General features: G+C 36.0%; 1 protein-coding gene across 2 annotated transcripts in view; it reads right to left on the reverse strand.

Annotated features, from left to right (window-relative positions):
• Positions 1 to 13,081, reverse strand: part of Ttc26 (tetratricopeptide repeat domain 26) — a 69,150-nt gene that overhangs the window by 53,255 nt on the left and 2,814 nt on the right. For both annotated transcript variants that reach the window (XM_048786856.1, XM_015493784.2), the window contains exons 3-5: positions 10,753 to 10,845; positions 8,438 to 8,552; positions 5,980 to 6,029 (exon numbers count right to left, since the gene is read on the reverse strand). In XM_048786856.1, coding sequence (XP_048642813.1) covers positions 5,980 to 6,029; positions 8,438 to 8,552; positions 10,753 to 10,845 — 258 coding nt within the window. The remainder of the gene's footprint in view (positions 1 to 5,979; positions 6,030 to 8,437; positions 8,553 to 10,752; positions 10,846 to 13,081) is intronic.

A 13,081-nucleotide genomic window follows, 5' to 3' on the forward strand; every position in this document is an offset into this window, starting at 1 on the left:
GGTTGTGTGCGTATGATTTTTTAATGATTTTCTTTCTTTCTTTTTTTTTTTTTTAAAGAATTTTTTTAATATTTATTTTTCAATTCTCGGCGGACACAACATCTTTGTTGGTATGTGGTGCTGAGGATCGAACCCGGGCCGCACGCATGCCAGGCGAGCACTCTACCGCTTGAGCCACATCCCCAGCCCCCTTTTTAATGATTTTCTAAAAGCACAATAATGAACATTCATTATTTTTGTCATCAGAAGAAAAACAATAAACTATATTTCTCAAAACTGAATTAAAGATTTCAACTTTTATTAATGATGGAGTAGCTTTATAGCACATTCCTCTCACCAAGAAAACTAGAAAAGCTTGAAAACTACTAAATATCTGTGTGAATTTTTTTGAGGCCATTGTAAATGGGGTAGTTTTCCTAGTTTCTCTTTCAGAGAATTTGTCACTGATGTACACAGCCACATCAATGTTTATTGCAGCACAATTTATAATAGCTAAATTGTGGAACCAATCTAAATGCCCTTCAGTAAATAAATGGATAGGGAAAATGTGGTATATATACACAATGGAATACTACTCAGCATTAAAAAAGAATAAAATCATGGCATTTGCAGGTAAATGGATGGAGTTGGAGAATATTATGCTAAGTGAAGTGAGCCAATCCCCAAAACTCAAATGATGAATATTTTCTCTGATATGTGGATGCTGATCCATAAGGGGGATGGAAGAGGGGAGCATAGGAGGAATGGAAGAACTTTAGATAGGGCAAAGAGAAAGGAGGGGACATGGGAGTAATAAAGATAGTGGAATGAGATAGACATCATTACCCCCAAGTACGTGTATGAAGACACGAATGGTGTGACTCTACTTTGTGTACAACCAGAGACATGAAAAATTGTGCTCTATATGTGTAATATGAGTTAAAATGCATTCTGTTTTCATGTATAACAAATTAGAATAAATAAATAAATTTTTAAAAATATCTGTGTGAAGGCATTAGAAAGCTACCAAGATACTGAAGACTCAGACACCAAGATCCACTGTAAGCCCAGCAGCTCAGGAAACTAAGGCAGGAGGATCAAAAGTTTGAGGTCAGCCTCAGCAACTTAGTAAGGCCCTAAGCAACTCAGCAAGACCCTTTCTCAAAATAAAAAATAAGAAGGGGGATGTGGCCTACTGGTTAAGTATTCCTGGATTCAATCCCCTGAGAGAGAGACAGAAAGAGAGAGAGAGAGAGAGAGAGAGAGAGAGAGAGAGAGAGGAGAGAGAGGGAGAGAGAGAGGGGGAGAGAGACAGACTATTTAAGGCAGAGAGATAGAGATAAGGCTGATATTTGCCACCACTATTCTCTAAGGGCATCTGTCAATTCTCAATTATCCAAAGTCTCTGTATTTGTTTTTTTTTTTCCTCCTCCTGCCCCTCCCCCTCCCCCTCCTCCTCCTCTCATTCTTCTTTTTTATTTTCTTTTCCTCAGTACAGGGACAGAACCCAAAGGTGCTTTACCACTGAACTATATTCTCAGTCTTTTTGATTTTTTGAGATAGGGGCTTGTTAAATTACCAAGCCTATCTTTGAACCTGTGACCCTTCTGCCTCAGCCTCCTGAAAAGCTGGGATTATAGAGGTGTACCACTCTGCCTGGCCTTCTCTGTTTTTATATACAATAGCCAGCACTCAATGTAATTTAATGTATTTACTGATATGGTCAGCTCAACAACTACCTTGTACTATTCATTTTCTATTTGTCCCTATGAATCCATGTTGCCGCAACCCCCCACTGCTTTTTTTCTTTCTTGTATTCTTTTTTTTTTTTTTTTTAATATATGACGGCAGAATGTATTANTATAAAAAAAAAAAAAAAAAAAGAGAGAGAGAGAGTTGGAAATGTTAAAAATAAAATGAAAATTTTACAAAAGAAGAACACAATGAAATTAAGAATAAAGTAGATGAATTTAATAGATGATTAGATATGACTGAAGAAAGATTAATAAAATGAAAAAAATCTCTACAGGAAAATGTGAAAAAGGGTTTATATACAACACAATGAAAATATCTACATATGTACATATTACTGGTGTTCTAGAAGGAAAGAAGAGGAAAATATGAGGCTGAAGAATATTTGAAGAATTAATAACCAAACAACTTTCCAAATTAAAAAAAAAAAAAAAAGGGAGAAGGGCTAGGGATGTTGCTCAGTGGTATCGTGCCTGCCTAGCATGCATGAGGTCCTGAGTTCAATCCCCAGTAGGAAAAAAAAAAAAAGGAAGGCACATCTGGAAACACCATAGGAAATGCACCAAGACCCAAAAATAATGCACAAAGCTTAAACACAACCAGACATGTTGACACACTCCTGTAATCCCAGCCATTTGGGAGGCTGAAGCAGGAGGATTTCAAGTTCGAGACTAGTCTCAGCAATTTACTGAGGCCCTAAACAACTTGGCAAGAACCTGTCTCAAATTAAAAAATAAAAATGACTGGGGATGTGGCTCAGTGGTTAAGCTACTCTAGGTTAAATTCCCAGTACCCCCCCAAATATATATATGTGTGTGTGTGTGTATGTGTGTGTGTGTGTGTGTGTGTGTGTGTGTATATATATATATGTATATATGTGTATGTGAATGAATATATGTGTAAATATAAGTGTATATATACATGTGTATATTATTTACATATCTATATACCCAAGAGGTATAAAAATTTGTATATTTGTGTTCTCTTCCCACCCCAAAACCACCTCTGTTTGATTAGATAAAATTTTTTCAAGCCATTGGAGGAGAAATAGGGAATTAAAAAAAATCAATACAAAAAGAATACAAGAAAGAAAAAAGGAGAAACATGGATTCATAGGGACAAATAGAAAATGAATATTACAAGGTAGTTATTGAGCTGACCATATCAGTAAAAGACATTAAATTTAGGAAATGAATCAAATATTGGAATTTTTAAAAAATAAAGATTTCAACTGGATTGAAAAATCCTCAAACTCATTTATATACTGTTTATAAGGAAGACACTTGAACTATAAGGTCACAGGAAGGGAGAAAGTAAATACAATAGGATAAAGAAATACAATAGACAAACACTGACCAAACCATCATGTAGCTACACAAATAGACAAAAAGGAAGTTTTAGAGATAAGGAAAGACATTCATGATAATGAATGTTTCAATCTATAAGGAGGACACAAAAATTCTAAATCTGTGTGTACTTAATAACCAATTTTGAAAATTATATCAAGTAAAAATTGGCAGAACTAGTAAAGGGAGGAAGAAACAAAGAGATAATTAAGAGTGTACAATTTTTAAATGTACAAAAAACTTATTTTCATATACTTCCTATGAATGATTTGATAAACTTTCTATAAAACAGTTTACCAATATCAATTAAAAGATTTAAAGTTATTCATGGGCTGGGGATGTGGCTCAACTGGTAGCGCGCTCGCCTAGCAAGCATGAGGCACTGTTTTCCATTCTCAACACCACACACACACACAAAAAAAGATATTGTGTCCAGGGGCTGGGGATGTGGTTCAAGCGGTAGCTCGCTCGCCTGGCATGCTTGCGGCCCGGGTTCAATCCTCAGCACCACATACAAACAAAGATATTGTGTCCGCCGAAAATGAAAAAATAAATATTAAAATTCTCTCTCTCTCTCTCCTCTCTCTCTCTCTCTTCTCTCTCTCTCTCTCTCTCTTTCTCTAAAAAAAATAAAATAAAATAAATTTTAAAAAGATATTGTGTCCACCTAAAACTAAAAAAATAATAATAAAAATATTTTTTAAAAAATAATAAAGTAATTCATACTCAATAAGTAAGTCTATTTCTACAACGTTCAAAATGATCTATTACAACTAAAAATTAAAAGCAATTTAAAAATCAAATAAGTAGGAAATCTAAACGAATTATGGCACAAAAAAGCAATATGAAGATTCCTCAAAAAACGGATGAAAACACCACAAGACCCAACTACCACACTCCTTGGTATTTTCCCAAAAGATCTAAAATTGACATACTACAGTATGCAGTCATGTCAATGTTTTTAGTAGCACAATGCACAATAGCTAAATTAGGAAATCAATCCAGATGCCTGTCAATAGATGAATGGATTAAGAAATTTTTGTGATATATAATATAGGTGTACACACATACACACACACACACACACACACACAATGGTGTTCTACTCAGTCATAAAAGAATGAAATTTGGCATTTGCTGGTAAATGGATGGAGATGGAGAATATTATGTTAAGTGAAATTAGCCAAATTCAGAAACTCAAAGGTCAAAAGCTTTCTCTCATATGTGGAAGCAAGAGTAAAATAAGGGAAAGGGGGAGGGAAGGATAAAATAACATAAAGAACCAATCAAATACAAATTAATAGATGAGTGAAATAATGTCTAGTAGAGGAAGGAGAATGGAAGAGGGGAGGGAAGACAGGAGGGAAAGGTGGGATCATGAACTGAAATCGATTTCCAAGCATCTATGAATTTGTCGGGATAAACCCTACTACTATAACTATAAAGTTCTAATAAAAAATATCTATCCTAAAAGAGATATTCTAAAAGATTAAAAGGTAGTTATTTTTTAAATATTTTTTAGTTGTAGTTGACACAATACCTTTATTTTATTTTATTTATTTATATGCGGTGCTGAGGATCGCACCCAGGGCCTCCCATGTGCTAGGCAGCACTCTACTGCTGAGCCACAACCGAAGCCCAGAAAGGTAGTTACTTTTTAATATGGTAGATATTATTTCACTTGCTCTTTTCCTTACTTATATTTTGTTTGATAGAATACATGGGTATAAATTTTATATTTCAAAAAATTATAACTTGGGGCTGGGGTTGTGGCTCACAGTAGAACAGCGCTCGCCTAGCACATGTGAGGCCCTGGTTTGATTCTCAGCACCACATAAAAGTAAATAAATAAAGGTATTGTGTCCAGTTACAACTGAAAAATAAAATATTTTTTAAAAATTATAACTTAAAATATAACATTATAATGGTCAAAATTACTGCCCTAAGGCAATTATGAAAAATGTATATTTATTTCCATGAGTCAGAGCAAGGTACCTCTGAGTCTGTTTCTTAAGAGATGATAGGATAGTCGAAGCACACTAACATTGTTAAATGACTGTTCTCTAAGAATAACTAAAACTTAACACCTCTGAATAAATTAAGAGGGTAAAGATCATTAATGATGTGAAAATCCAATAAAATTAACATCTATATTCCACTTATTCTAGAAATGCTATCAACAGGAATTTATAGTTAATTGCCTTTCTCTATTGTTAGGTTGTTGTTTTTGGTGCCAGGGATCGAACTCAGGGGCACTGGATCATTGAGTCACATCCCAAGCCCATTTTTAAAGAGAGAGAGAGAGAGAGAGAGAGAATTTTTTAATATTTATTTTTCAGTTCTTGGCGGACACAGCATCTTTGTTCATATGTGGTGCTGAGGATCAAACCCAGGCCGCATGCATGCCAGGCGAGCGCACTACCGCTTGAGCCACATCCCCAGCCCCCCAAGCCCATTTTTGTATTTTCTTTAGAGACAGGGTCTCACTGAGTTGCTTAGTGCCTGGCTTTTGCTGAGGCTGGCTTTGAACTCATGACCCTCCTGTCTCAGCCTCCCAAGCTGCTGGAATTACAGGCTTGCACCACCACACCCAGCCGCTTTCTCTATTGTTAACAGAAGAAAATAAGAGAAAAATATTGTTAAAACAAAAACATTTTTGAGCCAAGTGTTAGAATCACTGGGTGTTCAGTACATGTCTATAATCCCATCATCTCAGAAGGCTGAGGCAAGAGGATTTTGAGTTCAAAGCCAGTCTCAGCAAAAACAAGGCACTAAGTAACTCAGTGAGATCCTCTCTCTAAATAAAATACAAAATAGGGCTGGGGATGTAGCTCAGTGGTTGAGTGCCCCTGAGTTTAATCCCTGATACCAAAAAAGAAAATTGAAATGAAAACATAAATACCTTGTGGGCCAAATGGAAGAGCAGGCGATTTTGGAGTCGACTTTTAGGAGCTGAAAAAAAAGATTCAAGTTGCTTGTTAAAAAATCAAGAGTCTATGGCACTTAATCCCTTTTAAAAAATAAAATGATTCTCAGATGAATTTCCCTAAATCCTTATCTATCTGATCCTGAGATGTGTCTACTATAATGAATATTGAGTCTGATCTCTACCTGGAGTAGTAACAGCAACATCAAGAACAAGAGAAATGTTCTAAGAGTCTGCTCCTCCCCTATCTGATTCTATTATGTTGTCCAAGAGCACAACAGCCCACTTTGGTATTGTTCATATATTGAACCAAACAATGTTAGCAGATAATTGTAGTCATCTCTGTATGCGCATGAATCCAATCGCATTCAGTTTTTCAACCCAGTATTTTTTTTCAATTCTTTTTTGAAATCTTCTTTTCCACAATTATATGTCGTATTTTCCTAATAGCCCAGACTTTTATCTCTTGGGTCCTCTACCATAGTGATGTACCACACTTAAACAGGCAGCCAAACAAAAGTTAACATCTTTCAAGTTCCAAATATCCTTTGTGCTCTTAGAAATTTTCCTATTCGGAGGGGCACTCAACCACTGAGCCACATCCCCAGCCTTATTTCCTATTTTGTATTTTATTTAGAGACAGGGTCTCACTGAGTTGCTTAGTGCCTCACTGTTACTGAGGCTGGCTTTGAACTCTCAATTCTCCTGCCTCAGACTCCCAAGCTGCTGGGATTACATGCATGCTCCACTGCACCCAGCTAATTCTTCATCCCTTTTACAAAAAAAAAAAAAAAAAAAAAAAAATTCATACTTTAAAGCATATTAAAAAATATATATGTGTGTGTGTGGTTTTTTTTTAAATAGAAATAGCTACCTTGATCACTTTTTATGTGTCTAACACTCTTTTAAGCACAAAGTATAGAAACATAACAGCAAACACCTTAAAAGACCTTATGATTAAATTAGGAAAAAAATACACTAATACATATAAAACACTTGGGTACAAATCAAGAAAGGCTTCAAGTTGGGTATGGTGGCACATGCCTTGGAAGGCTGAAGCAGGATGACTGCAAGTTCAAAGTCAGCCTCAGCAACTTAGGAAGACCTTGTCTCATAAAAAAGGTAAAAAAAGGGCTGGGAATGTGGCTCAAGCAGTAGTGCGCTTGCCTGGCATGAGCACGGCGCTGGGTTCGATCCTCAGCACCACATAAAAATAAAATAAAGATGTTGTGTCCACCGAAAACTAAAAAATAAATATTAAAAAATTCTCTCTTTTTCTCTCTCTTTTAAAAACAAACAAAAAAAAAAGGTAAAAAGAGCTGTGGATATAGCTCAGCAGTAAAGTACCCCAAAGCTGGTAAATCCCCAATATATACATAAAAAAAAAAGGCTTCAAGTTCCACATTTCAATGAAGATTAGTATGTACACACACACACACACTCACACACGCCCCTGTCTTCATGTCTTTGTATATGTGTGTGTATGAATTCCTCCCTGGAATGTATTCATCCCTAACAAATTTCCTAACAAACATTCCCTTACCTACCACTTCTCTAAATTTCCTTGAACTTAATTTGATTTATACTCTAATTATCCTTATTCCTTTCCCCAATAATTCTGCTTCCCCTTACTCTTGTTTACAAATTTGAATGCAATCCTCCTGAGATGACCGTCATGACTACAATGGAAAGTATCGGGATTCCTCAAGCTAAAGTTACAGGGTTTCTCACTCAGAAATTGGGAAAGAAGCTATGAAATCTAAGCCGTAAGAGCCTGAACACCTATATCACAGCATGAATGTCCTACCATGATGGGACCTAAGAGATACCTTCCCTTTCTTTTCTCTCATCCTCCTGCTTCGAGCTGTAGCTTCTTGGATGCAGGCTGATGGGGGCGGGGTATTAGTGTGAGGGTGGAACTAACTATTCCTTTAAACACAGATCAAATCCAATATATTTTTCCTCCTGTGTTACTGGGGATCAAACCTGGGACTTTCACAGAGCTACACCTCAGCCCTATTGTTTTAAAACAAATTTTTTTTAAATTGTAAGACAGGATCTTGTTAAATTGCTCAGACTGACCTTGAACTTGTGATCCTATGCCTCAGCCTCCCAAGTAGCTGCAATTACAGATGTGCACCACTACACCCAGCTCAGATTCAGTATTTTTTGAAAAATAAATCTACTTTTTAGCTTTCTAATGTAAGTTGGTTCTTGCTTCAATAATCAAAGAATAAAAGAAGCTTTAAAATCTCCAAAATTGGGGCTGGGGTTGGGGCTCAGCAGTAGAGCGCTCGCCTAGCATGTGCAAGGTTCTGGGTTTAATCCTCAGCACCACATAAAAATAAATAAATAAAAAATAAAGGTATTAAAATCTCCAAAATGACTCTTACTCTGAGTGAAGAGTATCAAATATAAAAAAGAATTAACTTACCTTTAAATCCAGCTGCTTCAGCTTGTTTATACATGCCAAGGAAAAAGTAGGTGCAGGCAAGGTTCACCCAGACTTCAGGATTGCAATTTTCCTCTTTTGTTGCATTTTCATATTCCTGAAATACATGTAAAGTGGTGATCTCATTTTGGCAGTAAAGCAATTGATAGGCCATCCTTCTGTAAGGAAATAAGATTTCTTACTCAGATAGGACAACTTTCCATTTAGAGGATCTTACCAACTCCCATTCTATGCCTTAAAAAGTGAGATACTGAAGCTGAAGCTCAATCCTACCGATGCAGGGCTGTTGTGCACTTAAATCTACACTAGGTTTCCCCTCTCCATATTTAACACTGATAATGATAACAAACTACAGACATGAAAAACAACAAAAATATTTTATTTTTGCTAACTTAAAAAGACATATAAAAGTTAAATACTGGGCTGGGATTGTAACTTATATATGGTACAGCACTTGCCTAGCATGTGTGAGGAACCGGGTTCAATCCTCGGCACCAAATAAAAATAAATAAATAAAATAAAGGTATTATGTCCATCTACAACTAAAAATATTTTTAAAAAAAATTTAAATACTTAGATTCAATTAACTTAAAATCTGATAGCTTTAATGCACTTTAATTTTATTTCATTCTATTTCATTTTATCTATTTCAGAGGTAAAATGCTTGCTCAGCATGCATGAGGTTCTGGGTTTGATCCCTAGTACTACCAAATGAAATTTTTTTTTCATTCACTGTATTTAATTCCAGTTTTGGTAATTTTTGTTAATTTGTCTTTATTTTTAAAAAATATTTTTTAGCTGTAGATGGACACAATACCTTTATTTATTTATTTTTATGTGGTGCTGAGGATTAAACTCAGTGCCTCACATGTGCTAGGCAAGTGCTCTATCACCGAGCCACACCCCTAATTCTTAATTTGTCTTTATGTTTAAAAAGGTATTTAGGGGCTGGGATTGTGGCTCAGTGGTAGAGCAAGGGTGGGACCAGGGTTGGATCCTCAGCACCACATAAAAATAAAGGCATTGTGTTGTGTCCATCTACACTTAAAAAACAAATATTTTTAAAAAATAGTGGTAAAAAGGTATTTAGCCTCACATGCACAAGGCCCTGGGTTCAATCCCCAGCACCACATACACACACAAAAAAGGCATTTAATTTCTTACCAAGGATCCTTTCTGAGATTCACTTTGTTAACCGCATTTTCCACATACTCTTTCTCGTTTTTCTCAAACACCTTTGTTTATTTTTGTACTACATTTAGGTTACTTTTTCCCCTATATCTTTCACAAACAATAACCAGCTTCCATTCTGTCCTTTACATATTTCTTTTTTTCCTTCAAGAATCTTGTTTCCTTTGTTCTTCAACTTACCTCCTCATTACCTGGCCTTGGATATTTTAATTTCTGTTATGCAGTCTTCAAATTCTTTTTAAAAACTTTTTAAATATACTTTTATTTTATTTATTCATTTTATGTGGTGCTGAGGATCGAACCCAGCGCCCTGCACATGCTAGGTGAGCGCTTTACCCTGAGCTCCAGCCCCAGCCCCAGCCTTTTAGGTTACATTTTGAGTAAGAATAGTGGGAAATGTTTCAGCAATTTCATTTATAAATAAAAATTGCTTGACATAAGGCATCTATAATTTTATTTAGACCCATATTCCTACGTATTAATCATTGCAGATGGGGTAGGGTTTGCAATGATCAAGAAAAATGATTAACAAAGAAATGATACTTACAATAATAAAAAAATTACATAAAGATCATACAATCTTGTTTATTGTCTGAAAATAACCAAGCAAAATAAAAGTGAAATTCTTAACAAGATACATACTCACATGCTGGAATACATATATAGATTTCTGAATCAATACATTTTATTTATTTATTTTTGGGGGTTTGGTACCAGGAATTGAATTGTGGCCACTGAGCCACATCCCCAGCCTTATTTTGTATTTTATTTAGAGACAGATTCTCACTGAGTTTCTTAGTGCCTCGCTTTTGCTGAGGCTGGCTTTGAACTCATGATCCTCCTGCCTCAGCCTCCTTGAGCCGCTGGGTTTACAGGTGTATAATATCCCGCCCAGCTTAAATCAATACATTTTTTAAAAAGCCAGTGGGGACCTCTATTAATAAAGAAGTAGGACAGGGGACAGCAGATAGGGTGATTTTGGTTTTCTTTTTTTACTTTGTTTCCCTCCACACTGTTTGAATTTTACCTGAATAGATATTATTATAATACAAAGTTTAATAATATTTTAAACACATTCCTGTTAGACTTTTTTTAATTTTACTAACCTCTAAAGCTCTCTTGTAGTCACCCAGGTGAAAAGCACAGTATCCAATCCACAAATTAGTATCCTCTTCTTGTTCTCCAACGTGACGTTTAAACTTCAGGTTTAAAGTTCATTAAAAAAAAAAAATCATGAAAAATTTTGAACAGTAAATCCTCCATTTTAAAAACTGCTATGTTAAGGGCTAGGGATATAGCTCAGTTGGTAGAGTGTTTGCCTTGCACGCACAAGGCCCTGGGTTCGATCCTTAGCACCAAAAAACAAAAACAAAACAAAACAAAAAAAACCCTGCTATGTTAAGTTACTACTGAATTATCAGCAAGCTAAGTAGTACATGCAGAACTGTGCATTCATTGTGCCTTTACTTACAATATTCAGCACAGTTACCTTCCAACAGTCTCAGAAATTTATATCTTCAAATATTTCACACTTGTTTTTCTGTACTCATTGACACCTTACTCCAGAAAGTATGTGAATTATCTAATAATTCTGGATGATATGTATGAAACAAAATAATTGGGTGAAATAGTTAAAGTCAAGAACTAAAGGTCAGAGAGGCTAAGCAAGGAATTCAAGATCACACAGCCTGTATAAGTGGTGACAGGGACTTAAAAGTAGTCTGCCTCCAAAGCCCGTATTCCCAAACTCCATGCTTACTGAATTCAACCTCATTCTTCCACACATGAGCACACACATATTTATTAATAATGCACTGAGGACAAAGTGTTAATTCATTCTATTACCCTTGACCTGGGTCATTTACCAAGTCTAAAAGAGCTACAATATACAGAAGACTGGCTTCATTTATGTCCACTATGAACAAATATTTATGAATTACTCAACCAATAAAAGAAAAATCCCATTTTGGAGGAATAGACTGAGACTTTGAAAGAGGATGTTTTTGGGGGGCTGGGGATGTGGCTCAAGCGGTAGCGCGCTGGCCTGGCATGCGTGCGGCCTGGGTTTGAGCCTCAGCACCACATACAAAGATGTTGTGTCCATCGAAAACTAAAAAATAAACATTAAAAAAAAATTCTCTCTCATAAAAAAAAAAAGAGGAGTTTTTGTTTTGTTTTTACTCTACAGCATGATAAATCACTAGTGAGCCAATACATGTTCATAGAGTATCACTACAGTGGATCAGTCACACCAAGAGGAAGACATCTCTTAGATACCTTTTTGTCTAGGATAAGAATTTACTCTTCTCACCAAATGCTATGAATTTTAATACAGTGCCTTAAATCTGGAGGATTTCTTGAAGAATTACCCCTGAATTTGCCCCAGGAATTCCCTGGGGCTATGAGATTTTTAAAATTCCAAACTCTAATAGTTACCATTCCCCACTCTAATTAGCTACCTGAGAATGTAGGTATAGAGCAGATTACCCCTGCCAATTTAGAGGTCTTAAATTATACAATAAAAAATGTCATTGCCTTAAAGAAAAGAGAGAAAATAGAATGACAAAAAATAGACTTATACAGTCAATCCACTGATTGATAGAGTTAGCAGGTGCCTCCAAGTCGACCCCCACAAATGCAAAGATGAGTTGCCACTAAAAAAGCTAACCACTGTGCTCACTACCTAAGCACTAGTAAGACAGGGAAGACTGGGAAATAAAAATAAAGTTAATTAAAACAATTATTATAGATAGATTTGTAGCAATATAGCAAGAGTAATGTTTTGGAGAAATGACTGCAGCACCACACAACCAGACCACCCTGTCCAAACTCCTCATCTTCTGATGTACCCCTACACTCTCCTCTAGCTTCTCAAAAAACAGTTTCTCCAAAATACAATCTCTATGGAACATCTACATTAGAAGCACTTAGACTACTTACCTAAAATGCAGATTCCTGAGGACCACTGCAGACCTAAAGAATCAGAATTGCTAATGCAGGAGTTCAGGAAGACAAGCATCTTGGTAACTACTCTAGGTATTTCCAAAACATACTAAAAGGTGAGAACTATTGAGGCTGGGCATGTAGCTCAGTGGTAGAGTTTATGCTGGATTTCTGGATTCTATCTCCAGTAGTGTGTGTGTGCACAGGGGGTGGGGGTTAGCCCTACTGCCATAGAGATTTGAAAGGCTTTTTATATTATCAAAAAATGAACATGGGAGCATGCTACAGGGACACTGCTACATCGATGTTCATAGCAGCAGAGTTCACAATAGCAAGACTGTGGAACCAACCTAGATGCCCTTCAATAGACGAATGGATAAAAAAAATGTGGCATTTATACACAATGGAGTATTACTCTGCATTAAAAAATGACAAAATCATAGAATTTGCAGGGAAATGGATGGCATTAGAGCAGATTATGCTAAGTGAAGC

The sequence above is a fragment of the Marmota marmota genome, unplaced genomic scaffold (genome assembly GCF_001458135.2).
Source record: "Marmota marmota marmota unplaced genomic scaffold, marMar, whole genome shotgun sequence".
Lineage (NCBI taxonomy): Eukaryota > Metazoa > Chordata > Mammalia > Rodentia > Sciuridae > Marmota > Marmota marmota.